The sequence below is a fragment of the Mastigoproctus giganteus genome, chromosome 14 (assembly GCF_048544385.1).
Source record: "Mastigoproctus giganteus isolate SK-2022 chromosome 14, ASM4854438v1, whole genome shotgun sequence".
NCBI lineage: Eukaryota > Metazoa > Arthropoda > Arachnida > Uropygi > Thelyphonidae > Mastigoproctus > Mastigoproctus giganteus.
In genome coordinates, this window is record NC_143588.1 from 71,197,755 (window position 1) to 71,225,557 (window position 27,803).

Genomic DNA, 27,803 nt, shown 5'->3' on the forward strand with positions numbered 1-27,803 from the left:
ACACACCTCTTCACACAACACTAGCTCGACAAATACAAGCATGCTCACACAGACTCTGCTCAGTAGCACTCGGGGAGAGTGCCCCTAGTGGCAGTTATGGAAAGTTCTCGCAGTAAACAAAATCTTGCACCAATCTGCAAATTAAATGATCACCCCTCTTTTATTAAGGGAGGTAGTAAAGGAGACAAACAAACCTTTAGCCATAATTATGAAAGCATCCTTGGATTTAGGGGAGGTCCCTATGGACTGGAGATGTGAAATGCATCCTCAATTCATAAGGGGTGGTGACATGAGTAATTACCTGTTAGCTTAACATCTGTTCCAGGGAAAATAATGGAGTCACTGGTTAAAGTAATAATGAAGAACCATCTGGACAGGAATGCAATTATGCTGCAGTTACAGCATGGATTTGTTTAGGGGTGGTTTTGTCTAACCAATCTGACAGGGTTATTATGATGCAGTGGCCAAGGAACTGGATACAAAAAGTAATTTTGATATCATACACTTGGATTTCAGGAAGGCTTTTGATCCTGTTGCAGATAAGACTGTTCGCACAAAATGAAGGAGTGTGACATTAAGGGCAAGTTACTGCTATGGATGAAGAGATGGTTAAGTGGAAGAAGACAGTGATTATTAATAAGCGCTGCTCTTTGTGGACTAATATTATTAGAGTACCCCAGGATTCAGTGTTGGGCCCATTGTTGTTTTCAATATTTAATAATGATACTGATGAAGGTATATTAGCGTTAATGTCTAAGTTTTCAGATGATACAAAGGTTGGCAGGGTGGTTAATGACAGTAATCAGGGAGTGCTACTGCAATAAAGTCCAGGAAAATTAGGCTGATGGGGTGAGAAATGGCAACTGAAGTTTAACATTGATAAATGCAAGATACTGCATATATGAGTAGCAGTAATACCAGAGTAACTTATCAAATGTGTGGTACTACACTCAGGGCAGTATAAAATGAAAAAGAACCCAGGCCTAACTGTGCAGTCAGATATGAAATTCTCTGTGCAGTGCAGATATACTGCGGAGACAGCTCATGGAGTTTTGTCAATGATATACTAAACTTTGTTAGCAGGGATATTAAGGTGATTATCCCTTTGTACAAATCCATGATTAAACTGAATGTTCGGTACTGTATATAAGTCTGGAGGCCTCACTTTAGGAAGGGCTACCAATTTGATGAATGAAACAAAAGGGTGCTCTTAGCTAGAAAGGGATTCATTTCTGCAAACAGCAACATCTAGAGACTAGACGCTTGTGAGAAGATTTGATTGAGGTGTTTAAGGCCTTGAATGGATTGAGTAAGATAAATGTTGATAGTATTAGAATAAGTAGAGGAATACGATGCAAGAAAGGAAGATTATATAGCATAAAAAAAAAAAAAAAAAAAACCTTCCCATTTCACCCATCCATTCGCTCCAAAAATTCCTCCAATCTTCTTCCTTGAATTTATTTAAGCCATCAATTTCAACAACGCCAAATGGAAGTTTGTTCCAGCAATCAACCACCCGCTGGCTAAAGGCAAATTTCCACACACCTGTTCGACAACTGCCTTTCTTCAATTTCAGTTTATTTTTCTTATTTTAAAAAATTTTCTTATTTTTAACTACTAATTAACGGTTGATGAAAATCATTATTTCCGAGAGCTACCTGTTAAACGACCCACCACTAGTGCCATGTTAAACTGTAATTTGTAATATGAAATTGTGCAATAAATAAAATTTTTCACAAATTTAACAAGAAAATCGCTTCTTAAGTGCAAGTGCACTCAAAAACTGTTTTTCATTCCAATTCAATCTAAGCTGAAGAGCTAAGGAAATTGCATCATACCCCTCAACAGCCAAGACAAGACCTTGGTCATGTTAACAGAGCTGGTTTTGTTGAAGGAATCAATGACTGCACTTTCTGCAGAGGGATACAACTGGTGTCAATAACAGATGGACCAGACAAACAGATGTGTGAGAAACCTGTAAAGCAGCAAAAATTAATATTAATTAATTACTCTTTATGGAACCATAACATTGCACCAGCAGATTTTCTTCCACGCATTCAAACAAGCTGTGCAATTGGTTCCATCATTCCATTCCATTCCGCTGTAAACATCTCACAAAACCTTGGAAGTTGAAATTTTTGATATATAACTAAGCTATTTATCTCTCTAAAAGGTCATTTTTATAATGGAAATTGCACTACACTTTCATTGATATCATATGTTTCATTATAAAAATCAATTTTAAACACCTTCATGATATTTTTCTAAAACACATTTCTGGAGGTCACTGCCATAAAACAATAAAAACAATTTGCACTTTCTGGTTAATAATACTGGGCTTTTCTGTTAGCGCAATCTATTATAAATGGGCAGTAAACTCGATCTTATTGCATTTGCGATAATACCAATAACTGGAATTCTGGAGGTTTTTACGTTACGGTATTATGGTGAAATGAATTCCCCTCCCCACTGAAATCTTCAATCATATAAAAAACATAAATAAATTTTTAGAATCTTCTCTTCATTCCTATTTACTTATTACAATAGTGAAGAGAAAGGGACCAACGGAAAGTGCAAATGCTGGCAGTGTAGGAAATGAAACAAAATTGACTTAGAAATGAAGGTGATTAATTAAGAAGTACGAAGCAGGACAAAGTTTGTCATCTATTGCACAGAATTAGGTCTCGCTGCTTCAACAGTAAATACTATTTTAAGGGACAGTGCGCGTATAAAAGAACATGTTAAAGGATCAATGCATTTAAGATCAACAGTGATCACAACACAGCGTTCAGGTGCTATATTGAAGATGGAAAAGCTATTAATAATATGGATGCAAAATCAGATTCAGTAGTGAGTGTTCCTGAGTCTAATGATCATTCAAGCAAAAGCAACAAGTATTTATGAAGATATTAAGGATAAGTACAGCGATCCCCAAGCCAAGTTTGTGGCAAGCAATGGGTGGTTTAATAGGTTCAAGCATCGCGCTGATTTCCAAAATATTAAAGTATGCGGTGAAGTCATCAGTACCAATTCTGCAGCTGCAGAGAAATTTTGTGGTGTGTTGGAAAAAACCCCTTCTAAATTTCCACAGCCCTCAACCTCTGTAGCGGTGTACTTATCAGCTGGAGACATTGATTATGGCAACGATGCTTGAAAGGTAAAACTTGCTGACGTTATGCCTGTCTCCTCTCTCTTTTTGTAATTTTATAATTTTGAAATTTTTGTAAACTTTGTAATTTTTCCTGAGCATGAGATAAAAAAAATTTAGTAAATAATCCTATTTACATGTTCATCGAGCATTTCTTTTTTGCTTCAATCAAATTCAGCGTGCATAGTTGCAAGTTCTGCATAAGCATTTAGGTAAATTCTGACTTACGTAAAATTCCGACTTATGTAAGGTTCCATGGAATGGAACCCTTATGTAAGTCGGGGAGTTGCTTTAAATATATTTAATCTTTTATGAAATAAATAACAATTAATTAAAAGTAAGAAAAGTGTCACAGATCAGATTAATTGCATCAAATTATTGATTAAACACTACAGTCTATAAAATAATTAAAATACTGTTGTAATTATATATAAGTTAGTTGATTGAGAGGACGAGAAACAGAAATGAGCTATTAATGGAAATGGAGCTATGGAAAACAATGCAAAGATATAGAAAAAATAAAAAGTACTTAATGCTAAAAACTTTATTTATTTTCAGCATTAAGTACTTCTTTTTATTTTTTGTATATCTTTCCTGTTTTCTGTAGCTCCAATTCCCGTTTGGTAGTTCATTTCTTATTCTAGTCCTCTCAATCAACTAACTTATATATCCATTATGGTCGTTGAGTTCCTTCTGCCAAAATATGTAGTGTCTAGTCCATAATCCATATTACTATATTTTAATATTCCCCTTCAAACGTTTATAAATACAATACATATATTTCCTTTATATATATTCAATATGAAATATTCTTTTATGGATACTTTGATCAAAGCAGGACACATGCAGTTTAAAGTGCTTATAAAAAAGTGTAAAAATTAAAAAAAATCATGTATAACAAAACAGTTCACAGAAAGAGCAGTTTCAAAATGAAAGTCAAATAATATTTGTGCATTTCAATATATCACCTTACAAGTATTTTATAATTTTATTTCAGAAAAATATGCCATAATTGAAAACAAGCTGAAAAAGATTCAAACAGGTCAAAACACCAAAAATAAGGGTATTTTTTTTTCTTATTTTCTCAACTAACTTATACATCCATTATGGTCATTGGGTTCCTCCTGCCAAAATATGTGGTGTCTCTAGTCCATAATCCACATTACTATATTTTAATATTCCTGTGATATGACCCAAAACACCAAAAATAAGAAAATAAAAAATTTTCTTATTTTCTCAACCATTTATAAATTCTTACTCCAGTGGTTCTAAAACTGTGCATCATGACACCCTAGGGAGGCATTGTAATTTACCAGGGACATGAACTTCTTACATGAAATCTTACATGAACTATTACGATGTAATAGTTCATGTAAGATTTCCATGGCAAATATTAAATATGTATTAAGAATTACTATTATTTTTTTTTCTATTAGAAAAATACTATTTGATATGTATTATTAATGTAATAATTATAAAAAATATTTGGGGTATTTTTAACAAAGAGAATACATAGTATTCCCTGAACATATCCTTGGGATCCGGTTACTACAAGCAATTGGTTCGGGTATTTTCGCAAGTTATTTTACCTTGCATGAGTCTGAATGGCATCATTGGCAGTCATTAAATATAAGTACAGATCAAAATTAAATGTTGAAAAAGAAATATGTCGCCATTTCAAAATGACGCATAGGTCTGATGAATTATTATGCAATAAAAAGCAAGCACAAACATCACATTAATGCTTTTTAAGAATAAAATAATATCCCGACTATTATTCCATGTATTAATAATTATTGTATTAACATATTAAAAATAAGAAATTGCACAATTATAGATGTTTTACTTCAAGGGAGGCACAGGGAAAAATTTTACAGGTCAAGGGAGGCGTGGGCTCAGAAAGTTTGAGAACCACTGGCTTACCTATTCAAAATTTATCAATAACAGAAAATAGCAAATGACAAAAATCTTTTGATAAAACTTTTTATGACTAATGTTTTGTAATAATATATACCTTTTAACCATCTGTTTAGCATTGTTATCTATCTTGTCCCACCAATATGAAAGGAAAGAAATTTCAGCCCAAATAAACCTGCGCCTGCTATCTTCTTTTAATTTTATAATCATATTATTTAAAATATGTTGTGTTTGGTCCTTGTAGTACTTGTCAAATGTTTTCAGCCAGCCTTTGAGAAAGGAGGAAAAAATTAAATACAACTTATTAAAAATTTAGGGTTTAAATCAGCTCTGTTAGCAATATTAAGTACAAAGAGCAAGGGAAAAAAAATTTACACATATAAAGAAACAATTCTCTACAAAATTTCAATGTCAGACATTTGGTATCTTTCAACTATATTTAAACAATAAACAAGACACTGTACACCTGTAGAAAATCCAAATACATCTACAAATTTCATGCTGTTACAAAGTTAACTTAACACTGTATAATAAAACTATTGTATACACCTAGCTTAGGGGAAAAGTGACTTTTTAATGTGGGCAGCAAGAAAACTGCTCATTTGTATGAAAAACCATACAAATGTGTTTCATCTGTATAGATTTCATTTAATTAATTTGCACAGTCACCAATAGTTATTTGGCAGAATACAATAGGTCAGCAATAAAAAATTAACATCACATATCATAATAGCAAATAACATTATACAACCTAATGGTTGAATGACAGACAAAAAAACCCAAGCATTGTACCGAGTACTATAGTTTCTAATACCTATTGTGTTTGAGGTTTTCATAGAAGAAAAAAAAAAAAAAGAGGGTCAAGCCATGTACATTTAATATCATTAGTCCTCATATGAATAATAATAATGGCCTTTCTTTACCTCCCTTAAAATCTGTTGGTAACATCATCAATTGTTGCTCCTAGCAGACAAACTCTAGTTCTGGACCACCTATCTTTATTACAAAATTGTTACCCGTTTCCCTGACAATAGTCTCACAATAAAACTAGATCACCTTTGACCAAAGCAATCTGCACTTGACAGGTCAGAAGATACCGGAGCTCCCAGTTACATTTGTTTCTAGAGCATGCACTCATTTCTTCAGTGACCCAAATCCTTCTCGTAAAGCACTAAGTTCTAATTTGAGATCGGTATACTATTTACATCGGCTGCAAAGAAAAGAATAGTCAATTCAGCTAGGTCTGTCTATTTTAACTTAACAAAGACTAGCCTAGAAATACATGCCATAGGCTATAGAAACAATGAAGTCATGACTCCCACCAGAAATCCCAGCAGGTATTTCCATTTGAGTCCTGATGTCTTTGGACTTTGTATTGTAAGTGAAGCTTGTAGCAACCATTACTTAAGTAAAATTTGAACTTTAGAAAGATTAAGAAATTTAAATGTACAATATATTACAGAATTTATGTTAACAAAATATTGCAAAAATTAAACTGTTGACAAAACTTTAACCACTAAAGAAGTTAAATTTAAGCTGCCAAACAAAAGTTAGGAAGTTTCTGCCAAAATATCGATAACAAAGTCTAATATGAATATTAAGCAATGGCTTTCCAAATACTTTACAAATTTAAGCTTACAATACACTATAAAATTTAAATTAACAAAGTATTACAGAAATTAAATGAATCTTTTTGCAAATACAATTCAAAAGTTGCTGGAGTTGCCATCTATGTTCCCCATCGTCTTCATCTCATTCACTATGTTCACGATCACCTGCTTTTCCTTTCACAAATTAACCAGATCAAGCTTATAAAATTATTTTTACCCGAACTGTTTCTTTAGTAAATGAAAAACTTTGCCAACTTTCTTCAGTTTCAGTTAACATCTTCCTTGTAACTCTTAATAATATTCTATCAACCTTATATGCAAATCACTTAGTCTTTTACCAGCAGGAGATTACAATATTAACATTCTTCAGAACTCTTCCTCTAACGTATAAGAATTCTTGGATGTCACTACTTCTAATGGTTTCTCTCTTCTTACCAATACAGGTATCCGACAACAACAACAAAAGCATTCACGAATCACACATTAACTTTGCAAGTGGAAATTGCTCATGCAATACTTGATGCGGCCATTTCTGAACGATGTCTCATTTTAACAGCAGCTAAAAATTAAGTAAAACAAATCTGACATCATCCCTACTTTCAGGGTTGTTATTTTGATGCTCTAAATATAAAAAAGCACATCTAAATACAGTTCAGCAATTTTCATGGGAGGAGGGGCTCACCTGAAAGTGCCAATACCTCCTTTTAGGTTTCCTAAATATAGTTGGGGGAGGATGTTATGTGGTGTTTTTTCATAGAATTATACATTTAGTAATGCCCACTCTTATACTACATGCATATTAAGGTAGTTAATAACTAAATTACTATACATTAAGGTGACATTTTGTCACCTTATTATATAGGAATTTAGATGATGGGTATTAGTAATGGCCATGTGGTGCATGGAAGCCTAAGGTTTATGCTGCATCAGCCAAAACAAAATAGAAAATAAAATAAAAAAATAATTTTTCAAAAAAAAATAATAATAGATAATAAAAAAAATAAAGGAACTCCCCAACTTACATAATACTTGACTTACGGAAATTCGACTTTACGTAAGTTTTTGCCGGCCAGTGCAAACAAATCATGGAAACATATTTCGCATCCCTTAGGAATAAATGGAGGTATCGTAAAAATATCGTAATGTGAACCAAATAACAATTTTTTTTTTTAATTCGTTCGAAGTTCTTGGAAGTTGAAAATTTCGCTATATTACTAAGCTATTTATCTCTCTAAAAGATCATTTTTATAATCGAAATTGCACTACACTTTGAACATATGATAATAATGAAAGTGTTCCCATTATAAGAATCAATTTTGAACACCTTTGTGATATTTTTCTAAAGCACATTTCTGGAGATCACGACCATAAAACAATAAAAACAATTTGAACTTTCCGGTTTATTGGGCTTTTCTGTTAGCGCATCTAATTATAAATGGATAGTAAACAACACGATCTTATTGCATTTGTGGTAACTGGAATTCTGTGGGTTTTTACCTTATAGTATTATGGTGAAACGAGTTCCCCTTCACTGAAATCTTCAATCATATAAAAAACATAAAATGAATTTTCAAAATCTTCTCTTCATTCCTATTTAAGTATCACAATGATGAAGGGAGAGCGACCAATGGAAAGTGCAAGTGCTGGCAGTGCCAGGAAATGAAACAAAATTGATTTAGAAATGAAGATGATTAATTAAGAAGTACAAAGCAGGACAAAGTTTGTCATCTATTGCACAGAATTAGGTCTAGCTGATTCAACAGTAAATACTATTTTAAAAGGATAGTGCATGTATAAAAGAACATGTCAAAGGATCAACGCATTTAAGATCAACAGTGATCACAAAACAGCTTTGAGGTGCTATATCGAAGATGGAACAGCTGTTAATAATATGGATGGAAAATCGGATTCAGAAGCAAGTGCACCTGAGTCCAATGGCCATTCAAGCAAAAGCAAGAAGTATTTATGAAGATATTAAGGATAAGTACGGCAAACCACAAGCCAAGTTCATGGCAAGCAACGGGTGGTTTAATAGGTTCAAGCATCGCGCTGGTTTCCAAAACATTAAAGTATGCGGTGAAGCTGCCAGTGCCGATTCTGCAGCTGCAGAGAAATTGTGATGTGTTGGAAAAAATTATTGATGAAGGCGGCTATTCAATGCAGCAAATTTTTAACGTTGGCAAGACTGTTCTGCATTGGAAAAAATTCCAGATCGAACATACATTGCCAAAGAGGAAAAGACAATGCTAGGTTTCAAGGCTTCTAAAGATAAGGCCACACCCTTGCTTGGGGCTAATTCAGCAGGAGATTACAAATTAATACCACTGCTTGTGTACAATTCTGGAAATCCTCGTGCATTTGAGGGCATCAATAAAGCCACCCTACCTGTGCATTTCCGACTGAACCAGAGAGCATGGATAACAATATCTCTCTTTGAGGATTGGTTTAAATGCAGCTTCATTCCCGAGGTTGAAAAATATTGTAAAGACAACAACATTCCTTTCAAGATTTTGCTTCTATTAGATAATGCCCCTGAATATCCGATGCATCTAGATGATTTCAATTCGAACATGAGTCATATTTCTACTGCCAAACATGACTTCACTCATCCAACCTATGGATCAGAGTGTTATTTCGTATTTAAAATCATACTATTTATGCACAACATTTGCTCAGGCACTGTCTGCAGTAGATGGTAAGAAAAACTTTACGTTAAAATATGCCCACGGCACGTAAACGGCTTCAAAGGGTTTTTAAAAAAGATGAATCATATGAAGAGGTTATAGATAAGATTGTAAAGGTTGCAGAGCTACTTCAGTTGGAGGTTGATGCCAAAGATGGGGAGGAGTTAGAGGAAGAAGAGAAGGAATTATCTAACGAAGAACTTATTGACCTGCAGGCAGTGATAGTGAAAGAAGAAATGCTGACAAAGCTCAAGATGAACCAAATGAGGAGCTGAGATGCTTCATCACTAGAGAGATGCAATGGCATTTTGTGAAATTGCATCGGCAATAGAGAGGTTTGAGAAGATGGATCCTGACAGTGAACAATTCTTAAAAGTTAACAAAGGGGTGAATGATATGCTTGCTTGCTATAAAGAAATCTACAATGTAAAGAAAGAAGCCACCATCCATCATCCATTAATGTTCTTTTGTAAGGTTGAGTGGCCAACCCCTTCTAAATCTCCACAGCCCTCAACTTCCACAGCGGCGTACTTATCAGCTGAAGACGTCGATTCTGGCAATGAGCTCGAGAGGTAAAACTTACTAATTTTTCCTGCTCATGACATAAATTGAATAAATACAATAAATAATTCTATTCACATGTTTGAACATTTTTTTTTTTTGATTCAATCAATTCAGCGAGTGCTGCACAAGCATGGAAGAAATTCCGACTTACATAGCACTCCGCGGAACACACCCTTATGTAAGTCAGGAGTTCCTATAATAATAATAAAATTAAATTAAATAAATAATTAATAAATAATAAAAGAAGAGGAAATAGACAACCTATGCATTTCCCTCCTCCCGTGGGTAGCTATCCAGCTGACCTTTGAATTTCCTCCAAACTGTCAAGCCTCAACCACCCATGTAGGTAACCCAGTAATTTATAACTTGCTGGCTAAAATATAACTTCCTGCAATCCAGTCTAAACATCTCCACTCATAACTTGAATTTATGGCCCCTAGTTCAAGAATCAATTATAACTGTGAAAATTTTGTCCTCATTCATTTTACTTTTGCCACTCAGAGCCTCAAACACCCCAATAAAGTCTCTTCTAATGTGCCTAATTTCCAAAGGGCAAGGTTCCCTGAAATGTCACCTTAATGTATAAAAATTGTTATTAACTGAAAAAAAAAAAAAAAAGTTCACGAAACCAATGGAAAAATATGCACATTTATCTGGAACAAAATTCATGTGTTAAGGAAAAGGGATAAATTAGCAAAATCTTCAAGGGCAATACAAAGTGAAAAAGAAAACACACACACACACACACACACACACACACACACACACACACACACACACACACACACACACACACACACAGTACAGGAACAAGGTCACTAATTGCATTCAGTCAGAGAAGAGAATAAAGTTCCCAACTTCAAAGTGTTGGAAACAATAAGGAAAATGGGAAGTCTGGACAAGTTGCTAAATGGAATAAAATTAAAACCAAACAACTGTATTGGTAATGTGACTGTGAATGAAACACATTTCTAATGACTGTGAAAATAGCCTCAGCTTTATGTAATCAGTTAATCCCAAGTGTGAATGATATTTTTCAAAGTTCAGTTATCATAGACTGTATTGGTAATGTGATTGTGAATGAAACATACATTTCTAATGACAGTGAAAATAGCCTCAGCTTTATACATATTAAACAAAATTCCAAGTATTCAACAATATGATTTTTTTCCCCTTGCCCCACTCTAAGCAAGAGAATTCAAATGCAGGGAATCAAATGAAAGGAAAAGAAGCCTCTAGTTTTGATAGAAAAGTATGTAATACATATTTAAAAAAAAAAAATTAATTAAAGAGGCCGGTGCACTCTGGATTCATTATTACTATTGTGGATTATTGCAGACACAGAGCGAAATAGAAACAGAATAAATGACAAGTTTAATAATAATTGGAAAACACACATATATTAAATTAGATACATACAAAAGCTTTCAGTTAGTTTGTTAACCTTCATCAGTCAAACTGACAGTTAAGAGTCTGGAACATGAGGGCGAGTACTGCCAGTCATGTATATGAACTGCGCAATGTAATGATTAATTGGCAACGTTCACATGTGTCACAGCCACAGGCTTCAACATCCAATTAACCATCACATAACACAATTCATATACATGACTGGCAGTAGACGCCCTCATGTTCCACACTCTTAACTGTCAGTTTGACTGATGAAGGTTAACAAACTAACCAAAAGCTTTTGTATGTATCTAATTTAATATATGTGTTTTCCAATTATTATTAAACTTGTCATTTATTCTGTCTCCATTTCGTTCTGTGTCCACAATAATAAAAAAAATTAAGTATTTGTATACTTAATTTTTTTTAACATAATAAGCATAAATAAATGTCTTTTTGCTTATTACGTACAGACTAACAGATTGCATTATATTTTATGTTATATTTATACTGTTATATTTATATTCATATTTTTAATTTAGCACAATTGTTTTGTTGTTTCCTTGAAAATAACATGCATAAAAAAACACTTAATTTTTAAAATATTTAGTGTTTTAATAAAAATGAAAAAGTTCTTTAAAATATTGAAATCCATTAAGAAAAGATGAAATACTGGTACTGCACAAGCAAAATTAAAAGAAAAAAAAAAGAAAAAAAAAACCTTTTCCAGAAATTAAAAAGAAAATTGGCACTCATCAGATGCCACACTACTATGCTTACCTCAACTTTGGGTACTACCACCACCAGGTTAAACGCAATGAATAATCAAAATGGTTTTGGTACTCATAATACAGCATAACCCTTTGTTACAATAATAATAAAACAAAAGTTATATCTTAAATAATTAAAATCATTTATTTGTGTATGTTTTATTTCAAATAAATATGTAACAACATGAAGTGCAAGTTGATTTTTGAGATTCTAATTTTTTTATTCATTATATAAAATCAGAAACTGAGTCAAATACAAACAATTCAGAATAACTTATTCAAATATCCAATATTACCTGGATCATTATGTGAATGGGGAACAACAAACACCTTTAATTTCTGCTGTGGTGACCACTGGTTATCTTTATACTGTACTTCATAACCCTGTTTCCATACTCCTCCATCAGGATTGTCAAACTTCAAATTTTCATACATATTTGACATCTGATGTACAAAAAAAAAAAAAAAAAAAAAAAAAATGTTATATTAGCCAGTGAGTAAACAACTATACTGTATAGTGTTAACAGATTTTTAAATTAAATGATTAAAAAGAAAAATTTTCTTAATTTGATAAAACAAAACACCTCGACATGAGTAATAATTAATCAAATGTTGTTGTTTAATACAATCTTTTCAACCTAAGCAAGGTATCCGCACAAAAGTAGTCTAACACAACAATCCTTACAGTCAGATACATAACTATTCCTCTAGTTTTTATTCCAAACATACAAATGCACACACTTAACAGGTTATATTACAGAGTGAAACCAATGCAAGCCACAAGCACGTTCAGCCAGCTTTGTAGAACAGGGCCCCCATGCTCGCAAATGGTCTAAATAATAATATCATCTGTGTCTTTTCCACATTTCTATCAACTAACCTACCACCATCGTAATGTATAGTTACCCACATTGTCACTCCAAAAGCTATAAAATTTGAAAAAGTACCCCGTATTTATTTTTGCACATGATCCCCGAGCCCTGCAAGTAATTCTTGAACAGGCCCCCACAAATTTTGGGGCCAGCCCTGAGTATTAGTATTAGCAAAGGCCACAGGGTGCAAGGAAGCCTATGGCTTATGCTGCACCAGCCAAAAAAAAAAAAATAAAAATAAATAAATAAAATAATAAGAAGAAAATTTTAAAAAATAATAATAATCAATAAGAGAAAAGAAAATGGACAACCTATGCGTTTCCCTCCTCCCATAGGTAACAATATTATAATGCTGGAATATTCAATTTTACTCAGTCATTTTTAGTAATATGTAAATGTCAGGCTGTATACATCATTCTTAAATCAACTACAGTAAACTCCCATTATAGTGCCTTATAAGGATAGCCTTATAAGCAGAGTGTTGATTATCCAGCTGACCTTTGAATTTCCCCAAACTGTCAGCCTCTACAACCCATGTACGTAACTTATTCCAGTAATTTATAACTCGCTGGCTAAAATGAAACTTCCTGCAATCCAGTCTAAATATCTCCACCCCCCTGTAACTTGAAATTATGGCCCCTTGTTCTAGAATCATTTATAACTGTGAAAATTTCGTCCTCATTTATTTTGCTTATGCCTCTCAGAGCCTTAAACACCTCAATCAAGTCTCGTCTAAGGTTCCTAGTTTCCAAGCTCTGCAATCCACATATTCAAAGTCTTTCCTCATATGGACACCCTTTTGCCGATCTGCCCAGGTGAGGTAGCCATCTTTGGAACCGTTCAACAAGCAATGTCTTTCTTTAGGTGCAGTCTCCATACTTCATCACAGTATTCCAAGTGTGTTCTAACAATAGCCTTATATAATGAGATAATGATGTCCTTATGAGATTATGACATCCTTGAGTGTAACCATATAACAGCATAATGCAGTTGTTGGGGAGAAGCAATCCAGTCTAAGAGGGACAATTTCAAAACCAAATTAAACAAATCATCTTCCTCATTTATTCATTCAACTGCCGTTTTCTGGAACAACCTTCCTTCATACGTATTTCCTGAAAATTACAATCTACAGAAGTTCAAGTCCAATGTCAACAAATATCTTCTTTCGTCTTCTCAACCTCCAACCCAAGCACAGTACTAAGTACTATAGGTTCTAATACCTCTCGTGTTTGGGGTTCACATAAAAAAAAAAATACCTGTGTTATAAGCTAATGACATTATAAGTGGAAATAAACTTTACCTATTTTTCTTAAGCTTTACTATTTTGATATCAGTAGTCTAAATGGGCTAACATTTTAAACTGTGACTGCAACATTACTGCAGTTTCAAATGAGGCATATTTACAGGAAACACTAAACAAGACAAGAAACATGTTATGGTCAGGTCCTGTGGTTTCCATTAGCTCTATACAGGAGTATCGTAATTTCGTCACACTTACCACTTTATTCATAATGTGCAATGCAGTACACTTTTGAGCACTGCACATTAAATGCACCTATATAAAAGTCAAAGGGTGACGATATTCAGTGAGTTATTTATGTCTGATAACCAAAGGCCAAAGACAATTCTCTCTCTTTCTGACCCAAACTAACAAAACTTAAAAATAAAATGTATCAACATTCAATACTGCAATTCTTTTCAGAAACAAACTGTCATATGTATCTTTCAACAAATTATATGAACATAATCACTCTTACATTATTATATCCAAAACTGCAATATAACAAAGCATTTCTGAAGTTGCACTGTATGAGCTTTCCAAGAAAAGCAGAACAACAGGATCATTAACATTTACTGTCTTAGCCAAGATGTTGTTGTTGTTATTTGGTTTTTAGGAGCATTAGGAACTAAGGCCATATTGCTCCGGGAATATGTGGTGCTCATTCCCTGACCTTTCCGCATCCTCTGTATTTGGTGGTGACGGGCTGTCTTAGCCAATAACATGGGATTTGTATGCAGTATCATAAGCACTGCAGAGATTTCTAATAGTTCCAAAATGTTAACCAAATGATAATTTAAAACAATAGCAATCACAGCAGGCCAGTATCTGTGGTATAACCAGTGATTCTAAGTCTAATGCATTTGTAAGAATGGTATTAATTTCATTAAGTATGCCCCTTGGTATGGCCAAAACAATAGGTAAACATCATAAGAAATAATATCATAATGCTGGAACATTAAATTTTACTCAGTCGTTTTTAGTAATATGTAAGTGTGAGGTTGTATACATCATTCTTAAATCAACTACAGTAAACTTCCATTATAGTGCCTTATAAGGATAGCCTTATAAGCAGGGTGGTTGATCATTTTCATGTAGAAAGCAGTCTCCATTATCATCACATTCATTTGATAATTGCACTTGCTCACGAATTTCTACATTTGGAAACATTAGCCTGGCATTCACTGCTAAAACTTCAAAATCACGATACTGATTCTGGCTGTTGTCAGACTTTGATTATCTTGATCATTTGAAACAGCTGATTACGCATAGCTCTTTGTTTATGGCAAAAAAAAAAAAAAAACACATACAAAATTGGATGACTCCCAAGTTTTTCAGCTAATAAGATATATACAAGTATTTGAATAAATACTAACCTTTTCATAAGTGAGTTTCCCACACATGCATAAGCACCACATAGTTTTCATAAGGGTGAGCTTATATGGAGCAAGCTTCTTCATGAAATTGAACTTTTATAAAAATAAAAGCTTTGCACATAAATTATTTTATATATTAATTTTTCCTATTTTGACATGACTTCCCATTATTTTACTCTAGTAAAATTACTGTCAAAAATGAACTAAATTAAAATAAAAGAAAATACATCTATTAAAATCTTTAAAAATAAACTTGTTACTTTTCTTTTTTGAAACAATAATATCATTTACATCTATTTTAGTATTACTGTATTTAATTCAAATTCTGAATGAGAATTCCACAAAATTCTTTCAATTTTTTAGCTTTTGTAGCCTAAAACTGAGCAAAAATGGCCAACAGGTGTGACTTCATCTTCAACTTTTCAAATCAATTTTCATGTCACCATCTATTTAAACTATCTATTGCAAGATAAAAACACATATATGAGGGATGACAGTATGTACCAGAAAAATTGCAAGACAACTTGTATGTAAAAAGATGCATTATTTCAAATATACTTGAAATAACCTTGAAAGAAGAAAGAACTAAGTGCACCCCCCCAAGCCAGCTGCCACACAAGATATGTAGAGTTACACATATACTTGTGAAGAGGTTAATGTCAGATGTCCTTAGCCATTCATGATTATTTTTAAATTATTTTCTGTGCCAAAATTCTTTCTTCATCCAAATTCACTATTAGCAATCAAAACCTTTTTGCACAAACTTCTTTTCTTTTACCAGGCTGCAATTTATATTTTATAATTCTGTGGCATAACAGTACTATAAACAGGATTCTAAATCTAGTGTATTTGTAGGAATGGTGTTAATTTAATTTTTTTTTTTTCTGCTCATTTTTTCTGTACATCATTACTTGGAAGTTTACCTTCAAATGACTAAAATAAATCAGTCAAACACACATTTATAATTTGGATCATGGAATCCATATTTTCCTCACTTTTAATGCATACTTTCCTAACCCTAACTATATTAAATTCATACTTTCTTTGACATGTTTCTTTATAAAAATGAAATGTGAAAAAAAATGATGCAGTTAGCATTAGTTGAGGCATATGATGCAAGAAAGCAAGCTTATACAGGCATCAGCCAAAAAAAAAAAAAAAACCCTTCCCATTTCACTTCACCCATCCGGTCACTCCAAATGTTTGTCTAGTTCAGCCTTAATTTTATTTAAGCTATCAACTTCCACAACAACAGATGGAAGTCAGTTCCAGCAATAAACTACCCGCTGGCTAAAGCCAAATTTCAGCACATCTATTCTACAACTGTCTTTCCTCAAGTTGAATCTATGCCCCCTCAGGTTCTTAATCTGAGCAAGCAGAAGTATTCTGTCAGCATTGAGCTTCCTCAAACCACTCAATGCCTTATACACCTTGATCAGATAACCTCGCAGTGCATAGTCTCCAGAAGCTGCAACTTGCAGCACTTAAGCCTCTCTTAGTAAGAGCACCCCTTTGTCCCTCTCACCAATCTTGTTGTCCTTCTCTGTACTCATTCTAGCAACTCTACATCTTTCCTAAAATGAGGTCTCCAGACCTATATGAAGTACTCAAGGTGTGGCCTCACCATTGCTTTATACAAAGGGATAATCACCTCCTAGTCTCTGCTAGCAAAATTCCTATATATCATTGACAAAACTCCATGATCTGCTCTGGAAGCCTGTTCGCACTGCTTAGAGAACTTCATATCTGACTGTGCAATTACCCCCAGATCTTTTTCATTCTCCACCTCCCTGAGTGTAGTACCATAGAGTTGGTACATTTCTCTTGGGTTACTGCTACCCATACGCAGTACTTTGCATTTGTCAATATTAAATTCAGTTCCCACTTCTCAGCCCATCTGCCTAACTTTTATAGATCCTGTTGCAGTAGCATACTGTCTTTACCCTGCCAACCTTTTTATCATCTGTAAACTTGGACATTAAGCCTGATATACCTTTATCGATATCATTAATAAATACACAAAATAACAATAGGCCCAGCACTGAAGCCTGGGGGACTCCACTAATAACATTAGTCCATGTAGAGCAGTGTCCATTTATTACCACTCTCTGCCATCTCCCACTCAACCATTCCTTTATCCATTGCAGTAACTTGCCCTTAATGCCATACCACTCCAATTTGTACAGCAGTCTTCTATGTGCAACAGTATCAAAAGCTCTCCTGAAATACAAGTATATGATATCAAAATTATTTTTTTGTATCAGTTCCTTTGTGACCACATTGTAGAATCAAATCAAATTGGTCAGATAAGACTTCCCCTTTACAAACCCATGTTGTGTCTGAACTATTACTGCGGTCTTATCTAGATGATCCTGCAATGCATCTTTACCCAGTGACTCCATTATTTTACCCGGAACAGAAGTTAAACTAACAGGTCTATCTGTATCACCCTTTGAATCCCCTTTGTGAATTGGAGATACATTTGCATATCTTCAGTCCATGGGGACCTGCCCTGACTCTAAGGATGCTCTCATAATTATGGCTAAGGGTTTGCTTAACTTCCCTTGCTGCTTTCTACATTATAAGTGGATAGATTCCATCTGCCCCAGGTACCTTTTTTTATGTTTAACTTCAACGATTTCTCCTCCACTTTGCTCTCAGTTATTACAAAATCACTTATCTCCCTGTTAGAGTTTGATAAACTTCTGGAATTCCCCTTCCTTACAGAATTTTTCACGTGTGAATGTAGATGCAAAATACTCATTCAATTTATCAGCTACTTGAGCAGGATCATCAATAGTCAAACCATCTATGTTAAGTGGACCAATCTGATTTATCCCCTTCCTTCTAGAGCTTACATAAGTAAAGAACTCTTTGCTGTTTTTCTTTGGATCCTTTGCAAAAGATTTCTTGTAATCTGCCTTCGCCTGCGTAACCTCCTTCATGACTTGTTTACAGACTAGTATATATCTGCCATAGGCTTCTGTGTCGCCTGATAATTTATATGTATCCCATGCATTTTTCTTTTCTGCCACGAGCCTCATTAATTCATCCGACAACCATTTAGACCTGAACCTTGAACAATATTTCTTAGTTGGTATGAAAAGTCTAGTAGCCTCGAAGATTAAGTCCCTGAAGGCTTCCCATTTAGAATTCACCATTGGTAACATCATCAGTTGATTCCACTGTATAGAATTTAAAAACTGTCTGAGACCACTGTAGTCACCTTTACGAACAAAAACCCTTCTCTTTACCCTTGATGACAGTTATATCTTTAAGTAAATCCCACATCAGTACACTGTGATCACTGTCACCTAGTGGTTCATTTATCTGAAAATTCTTAATGCATGAATAATCACTGCTGATAATCAGATCAAGGGTATTATTCCCTCTGGTTGCCTCTCGAGCGAGTGACCAATCCAAAAGTTCGGTCAATATCTGAAAAGTTTAAACCCCCCATTACAAGACATTCTGATTTACTGGCCCATTCTATTTCTCTATACAACTGTTCATTGCATTCATCAGAGTCATTAGGCCTATAACATACTCCTACTCTCATTTTTCCTTTCCCAGTGTTTATGTCACACCAAACAGACTCAACATTTCATTGCCACCCGTGTCACTGGATGCACTTTCTTAGATTTTATGTGTTTTTTAACTAACAGCATAACCCCTCCTCCCTTCCTACCCTGTCTGTCCTTTCTGTACACATTGTACTCCCCAAATTCTAATTCTGTTCTGCTTATATCTGTGTGACACCATGGCTCTGATATCCCAACAATATCTGCTTTTGATGTCTTGATCAGCACTTCAAATTCATCAATTTTATTTACTATACTTCTAGCATTGGTGTACATGCAAATATACATGCACTTGTTCTTACGCGTAGTTACCCTAACACAGCCATTGTATTTACTTGTTCCATGACTCCCAGCAGCTCATGAAGTCCCCAGCAACTTGCTCTCTAGGCTGCTGCTCATTACAATAGAAGCAGTGCAAGAATCACTTTTGCCTCTGCCTGCCATTACCATTAATATTTTAGTCTGTGTATCCCCCCCCCAATCTAGCAGTTTTCAGACCCACTTAACACTGCCTCGATATTTAAAGTACAACATGAAAATTTAACACTGGTTGTTTCAATTTTCTTAGTGCAACTGTCATAGGAACATTTATCAAATTATTTTATCACTATTTTTGCTATGAATTACTATTGTACAAAGTATTTTTTCAATCACATCATAAGGAAGTTTTTTTTTTTTCTTTTTTAATCTGCACTCCATTTATTGCAAATACGAGAAAATCCACGAAGTAAATTTTACTTTTTTTTCCTTTTCAGTACCATTTGTTAGAACACTTTTGTACTGAAAATTTAAATATGAATAACACTTTTGCAAGTGTTAATTAAAACATTGATTTGTTAAACTTTGATACAATAGAATTATTAAATCATTTGCAACATTTCTGGATTCTTTATTTAAATTCCATTATAAGGCCTGATCAGAAAACAGTAGGTAGCTGTTCTTAACTTTACTGGGTAGAAGACTAGCAAGTACAATATAAGAACTGTAAGTGATGATCTGAAGAATATAGTTTCCCTTCATTACTTGGAAGAAACTATGAAACTAGACTATTATACACAGGAAGGGCAGATGAAGGATCACACTTGTGACAAAAAAAAAAAAAAAAACTTGTTAGGCACATAATGTGAAAAGAAGAATGCAAGTGAGAAATAAAATTTTAAAATAATGAAAATAAAAAAATAAATTTTAATCATCCCTGCTAATCAGCAAACTACATAATCTGGAGTTTACTAGTCGCTCATGTTATGCATTTAATTTTTAGGATTTTTTCACACTATTTTTTGGCTCTGAAGAAGTACTTGTGACAAACCAGCAGCAGCACAATGTTTGTATTATGAAAGTGTAAAAATGTCCGGTTCTGATCTTACCAATCATAATGCATGGTACAGTTTGTCTGCCCCTTCCCCCACGAATCATAGTTTTTGAATGGTCCAAACTTTTTTTTTTTTTTTTTTTTTTTTTAAATAAGTTTAATCATTAAAATGCAACTCATCCCCTTATATGAGTTAGGCATTTCTTCAAATCATTAGAAAATTTTTACTGTTTCCAAATGTTAACCAGATAAGTGAAAACAATATTAATCACAGCTGGCCACTATGTTTAGTGATAATATTACTTAATTTTTAACTAATAAACCTATTTTATTTAAAATAAATGCTAATTTCAGAAATAGCAGAATGCTTCATTTCAAAAATGTAAAATCACTTTGCTTTTTCAAAACATTGGTGGAAGACCACGTTCAAATGCATATCAGTTCCCTGTCATATTAGAATACTTGCAGCATACCCTAGCATTTCTTTCATAAAAATTAAAGGAGCTGGGAAACTCTTCCAATTAAGCAACTTGCCCACTTTTTACTTTATATAAAAACAAATAAAATTAATAAACTAAGGAGCAGCACCAATAAATTTATCTATGGGCAGCAAAATGATAAATTTGTCTCTTATACAAGACCAGAGAAGTAAAGCTGTTTTGAAACTAGAAAAGGTCATAAAGAAGGGTAGGCAAGCAAAGGCAAATTACACTTCTATAACAAATAATACAAAAAAAAAAAAGCAGCAAAGACTTCTTTACTTATATTAATAGCAGAGGGAAAGGGTTAAATCACATTGGTCCACTTCATGCCGATGGTTTAATGTTGATGATACTGCTCAGAGAGCTAAATGATTTTGAGATAACTGAGAGGAAAGTGGAAGAGAAATTGTTAAAACTAAAGATAAGAAAGATATCTGGAATAGATGAGACCTATCCAATTATATTAAGAGAAGCAGCAAACAAGGTAAGCAAACTCTTAGCCATAATTATGAGAGAATCTTTGGATTCAGTGTGAATGTATCCCCCAATTCACAAAGGCAGATCAAAAGGTAATTGCAAACCTGCTGGCTTAACTTCTGTTCCCGAGAAAATAATGGAGTTACTGGTTAAAGAAGTAATGCATGACCATCTAAAAAAGAATGCAATCATACTGCAGTCACAGCATAGATTTGTTAAGGGGTTATCTTGTCTGACCAATCTTATTGTATACTATGACACAGTAACAAAGGAAGTGGATGCAAAAAATTTTGATTTTAGCATTAGTAGAGGCATATGATGCAAGAAAGCAAGCTTATGCAGCAAAAGCAAAAAAAAAAAAATGCTCCCATTTCACCCCTCCGTTCATTCTAAATACCTGTCCAGCTCATCCTTAAATTTATTTAGGCTATCAACTTCCACAACAAAGGATGGAAGTCTGTTCCACCAACCAACTACCCGCTGTCTAAAGGCAAACTTCCGCACATCTATCCTACATCTGTCTTTCCTCAATTTGAATTTATGCCATCTCAGGTGATTATTCTGAGCAGGAGGAAAAATCCCATCAGCACTGAGCATGCTCAAACCATTCAAGGCTTTGTACACCTCTATCAGATCACCTCGCTGGTGCCTAGTCTCCAGACACTGTAATTGGCAAAACTTAAGCCTTTCTTCGTAAGAGCACCCCTTTGTTCCATTCACTAATCTTGTTGCCCTTCTCTGTACTCGTTCCAGCAGCTCTAGATCCTTCTTGAAATGAGCCCTCCAGACCTGTATACAGTACTCAAGGTGTGGCCTGACCATTGCCTCATACAGAGGGATAATCACCTCCTTTTCCCTGCTAGCAAAATTCCTATATATCATTGACAAAACCCCATGACCTGCCCTGGCAGCATGTCTGCATTGCTCAGAAAACTTCATATCTGCCTGCACAATTACTCCCAGGTCTTTTTCATTTTCTACCACCTTAACATACCAACTATGTGTAGTACCACATAGTTGGTACGTTTCTCTGGGGTTACTTCTACCCATATGCAGTACTTTGCATTTGTCAAGGTTAAACTTCATTTGCCACTTCTCAAGCCCATCTGCTAAACTTTTCTAGATCCTGTTGCAGCAGCGTACTGTCATTAGTGTCCTTGACAACCCTGCCAACCTTCGTATCATCTGCAAACTTGGACATTAAACTTGATATACCATCATCAATATCATTTATAAATACAGAAAACAACAATGGACCCAACACTGAACCCTGAGGGATTCCACTAATAACATTAGTCCACGATGAGCAGTGTCCATCGATTACCACTCTGTCTTCTCCCACTCAATCATCCCTTTATCCATAACCGCAATTTGCCTCCAATGCCAAACTGCTCCAATTTGTGCAGCAGTCTTCCATGTACAACAGTATCAAAAGCCTTTCTAAGATCCAAATATGATATCAAAGTTATTCCCTACATCCAGTTCCTTTGTGATCACATCATATTATCCAATCAAATTGGTCAGGCAAGACCTCCCCTTAACAAAACCATGCTGTGTCCGGGCTATAACTGAAGTCTTGTCTAGAATGATCCTGCAGTGCTTCTTTAACCAGTGCCTCCATTAATTTTCCTGGAACAGAAGTTAAACTAACAGGTCTATAATTACTTGTGTCGCCCTTTGATCTTCCTTTATGAATTGGGGTCACATTTGCACATCTCCAGTCCATGGGTACCTCCCCTGAGTCCAAAGAAGCTCTCATAATTATGGCTAAGGGTTTGCTTACTTCCTTTGCTGCCTCCTTTAATATAACTGGATAGTTCCCGTCCACCCAAAGTGCCTTTTTTATGTTTATCTTCAACAATTTCTCCTCCAAATATTATGTATTTGGATTTCAGGAAAATGTTTGATACTGTCACACATAAAAGACTGCTTTAGAAATTGGAGCAGTGTGTGATTAAGGACAAGTTACTGCTAAAGGGATGGTTGAATAAGAGAAGAGGTTATTAATGGACATTGCTCTTTGTGGACTAATGTTATTAGCACAGACCCACAGGGTTCAGTGCTGGGCTCATTGTTTTCTATATTTATTAATGATACTGATGAAGGTATATCAGACTTAATGCCTAAGTCTGCAAATGATACAAAGCTTGGCAGGGTGGTTAATTACAGTAATCAAGGTAAGCTACTGCAATAATATCCAGAAAAATTAGGCAGATGGGCTGAGAAATGGCAGTTGAAGTTTCACATTAGCAAATGCAAGGTCCTGCATATGGGCAGCAGTAATCCCAGAGTAACATACCAACTGTGTGGTACTACACTCGGGGTAGTGGAAAATGAAAAAGACATGAAGGTTAATTGTGCAGTCCAATATGAAGTTCTCTGAGTAGCACACAGGCTGCCAGGGCAGCTTATGAGGTTTTGTCAGTGATATACATGAACTTTGCTAGCAGGAATAAAGAGGTGATTATCCCACTGTACAAGGCAATGGTTAAGCTGCATCTTGAGTGCTGCATACAGGTCTGGGGACCGCATTTTAGGAAGGATGTAGATTTGCAGGAATGGGTGCAGAAAAGGGCAACAAGATTGGTGTAGGAAATTGGTGTTCAGTTCTGCAAATTGCAGTCTAGAGACTAGATCCCTATGAAGTGATCTAATTGAAGTGTTTAAGGCACTGAATGGATTGAGCAAGCTCAGTGCTGATGGTATCCTTCCTCATGCTATACATGAGGGGCATAAATTCAAACTGAGGAGGATGATTGCAGGATAGATGTATGGAAGTTTGCTTTTGGCCAGCAGGTAGTTGATTGTTGGAACAACCTTTTATCTATTGTTGTGAAAGTAGGCAGTTTGAATAAATTCAAGGAAGAACTAGATAAATTATTGGATGGAATGAACAGGTGATGTGGGAAGGGTGTTTTTCTTTTCTTTTTTTTTTGTGATGCTTTATAAGCTTGATTTCTTGCATCATTTGCCACTACTTATACTAATACTAAATTTCTAGGAAAAAACCATAACTGTTCTATTCCAATAACAGTTTCATGCTCAACTGGGTTGAGGAAGCATTTTCTCACTTAAATGCAATTATCGTCACTGCCTGATTAATAAACTTCACACAAATATGGAGACTAATCACAAGACAAAGATTAAGCAAAGCAGAATAAAAGACTAAACAGCTAATTTATTCTTTTATCCTGGAATTATACAAGTCTTTCTTTGAAACTGAAATCATAAAAATACACAATTAAAAATCTACTTAATTTATATTTTACTGCATTGAGACTGAAAGAAATTATTTTTGAAGAAATTATGAAAGTACATCAAAGCTTGCTGGGATAATCTTGTCTCCTCTGCAATTAGTGCTTTCAAATGTTGCTGGGTTTGTGAAATAAAATACAAAGGATGAAGAATGGAATAAAACTAAACATAATAAAAAAGGATATTGCCTATTTAACCCTCAATCTTAACAGGAATTACAAGCCATCACATTTTAAATTTTTTTGGGCTCATCATGGCAACCTTAAAAATATCATCCCCCACCACCATACTTTTGGCAGCAATAGTTGGTATGGCAAATTCAATTGCTGCAGAACCAAGGCATTCTCTATAATCATTTCAATAATAATTTCACAGATCTTTTACCATTTTTTTTTTCATCTCAAATCAGAATTAAATCTGCATTTATTACTAAACCTAGGTGACAGGAAACAGACAAAAACTTTGCATAGAATACTGTTTGTATTTTGCACATACAATCTGGTGAAATGCAAATCTCCCACTTTCTTTCCATAGCCAGTCATTCATTTTGAGGCTTCCTAAGAAACAAAATGTTTCAATAGTTGTGTGTGGGGGGGGGGGAGATTCTAAACTATTATTCAAATTTGTCCATTTCATCTTGTTATAGCCATTAGATGAGGCAAAATTGGCTCACTGGCCACAGCAGCCTTTGGTTATTTTTATCACATTTTTGAGAATATCTTTAATAGGATTATTAACCCTGTTTTTGCTGCTGGCATCAGTAGCTTTAGAAACAAACCCCATCATCATTCTTCTTATCCGTAGTTCATGCTTCTCCTCTCCCAAACTTCAGGTCTATCTTCCCACTTGTTAGTTACTCAGAAATATCCAGGTACATTTTTATTACAAGGCTTTATTTCATTTCAGTTTGTTTTTTTATTGATTTAGTTATTACATTTATTATCTTCTTTTTCTGGTTCCAATTCCTAGCTCAGCTGATGAATATAATATTCAGGTATAAAGTCTTATTAAGCCTGGATCATTTATTTTTGTTATAATATTATTTTTTCATAAAAAGTCTTGAATGCCAAGATACAGTTGTTTCAACATTCCACTGAGAAGGCACTATTTGAGAATATTCAATGATGGTGACCTTCAAAAAGCATTCTTCATTTCTTCAGTCTCAACTGGGTAGTACTTCACATGGCTATGATCTGAATAGTATAGGGCCACAGCCTTTTAATCAAGCCTTATGGCAAGTTTAGAAGTTACTGAAATTCTTTATCACTCATTTTTTCTGCTGGTTGCTGGTACCGTATAGTTCCAGATGAGATAAGGTCCAAGTACACAAAAATTCTTTATTCTATTTAACAGTATTTTATTCTTTATCCTTTTTTATTTTATTTCATAAATCTAGCACCCTTTGAAAGCATTAGCTGAAGAGGAGATAAGACTGTCTCAGCAAGTGATTCTAAAAAATAATTTCTTTCAATCTCAATAAATACAGGTAGCATAAACTTTACAGAGTGAAAAATAAAACAAATTTGAACTATCTTTAATTGAAGAGGAAAATACCATTCTTTATAATCCTGTGAAACCAATGACACTTTTACAACAATTCAGTAGTTTGCCAAGATAAAACTGCTCTCAAGATTTCTTTGAGTTGTTTCTGCCAATAATGAAATGAATGTTGTCAAAGAAAAATAATGCCATCATTATTGTATGCAACCAGTGAAGTTTCTACTGTGAGAAACTCATGTGATGTTATGCAGGCTACAGAAAGCATCCACATACATTTATTCACATGGCAAATGACAATGTCATAATTTCAGCTTGTATAAAGTGCCTGAAATTATGACAATGTCATAATTTCAGCTAGTATAAAGTGCCTGACATAACAGAGCGATAAGTGAAGAGCATAGCAGTACACTCATTTGAGCTGACTATGGTGTGAATCTACGTGATCACAAAATAGAGTTAATGAGAGTATCTAGCCAAATAACTGGTTGTCAACTCCTCCGATCTACATACCAGAGTATAAAAAGAAGAAAGTCCAAAATTTTCCAACAGGAACTGGCAGATATTTTTTGAAACAATCATAAAACTAACATGGCTACCAGTGGGCTTCTGTCTCATACTTTCCTGGTGTATGCATGTGTAATTAATTTTTATGGAATACATATGATTTTTAGAATTTTTCCCTTTTAGCAATATTGTAATCAATAACAAAACAAAAATATACTTTTGCATGTCATTAATGCAGGTTCATCTCTATATTTTGTAATGGTTCATGTTATTTAAATATACAAAAATGCACTACACATTACACACAAGGTGCTGTTTATTTGTTTAATATTGCAAGAAAAAATTAGAATTATTATATGTGGAAGTCAAATTCCCTAAGAAATAGAAATAACTATGTTTAATAGATAAGTTCAATGCAAAAAAATTACCTGAACTTCTGCCTGCACTGGTGGCTCCATGCAAAAGTTACAGTCACCGGAAGACAAACTAACATAACTTCTGTTTTGCTTCAAAGTAACAGCTCCTTCAAAAAACTGTTTTTTTAAATCAGAGTCTGGTCCCAATCTTAACAATTCCTTTACAGTATCTTTTACCTGACCTAACATAACACGATTTAAATTAAGCTCCTCCTCTAACCTCTCAAGTCTCTGTTCTAGTACTGTCAAATCACCCTTCTCCTGCAAACAGTATCAAAAATTTTCACAATCAGTTCAATGTAAATAAAATAAAAAGAAACACATTAAAAATAAGTTGAAAATGCTGGAGTGATTCCACAACTTTTAGTCATTACCATTCAATTTGGTGAAAAACAGTAAACAGCAGTATTTTAAAATTTTACATGAAAAAGTGTTTCTGCAAAATCCTACTAACTCTTATTATCTCAAGGAAATATAAATTGTTGCAAAATCTGTATAGGGCATAGTATCCACTGCCTCAATTCAACTACCTGATATTAGTTACTTTCATTTTCAATTATTAAGACTACTTGAAAAACAAAATTACTGAAACTGCATGTTTCAAGGCTGAGTTTTGTAAAAAAACAACTTCCAAAAAAGTTCTACACACAAAAATTGTAGGAATTTA

At 34.2% G+C, this 27,803-nt stretch overlaps 1 protein-coding gene across 1 annotated transcript in view; it reads right to left on the reverse strand.

The window, feature by feature from the left end:
- Nucleotides 1-27,803, reverse strand: part of LOC150075225 (alpha-mannosidase 2-like) — a 253,553-nt gene that overhangs the window by 203,727 nt on the left and 22,023 nt on the right. Inside the window, exons 2-4 of the mRNA XM_090388915.1 lie at nt 27,149-27,397; nt 12,379-12,526; nt 5,163-5,334 (exon numbers count right to left, since the gene is read on the reverse strand). Coding sequence (XP_090245041.1) covers nt 5,163-5,334; nt 12,379-12,526; nt 27,149-27,397 — 569 coding nt within the window. The remainder of the gene's footprint in view (nt 1-5,162; nt 5,335-12,378; nt 12,527-27,148; nt 27,398-27,803) is intronic.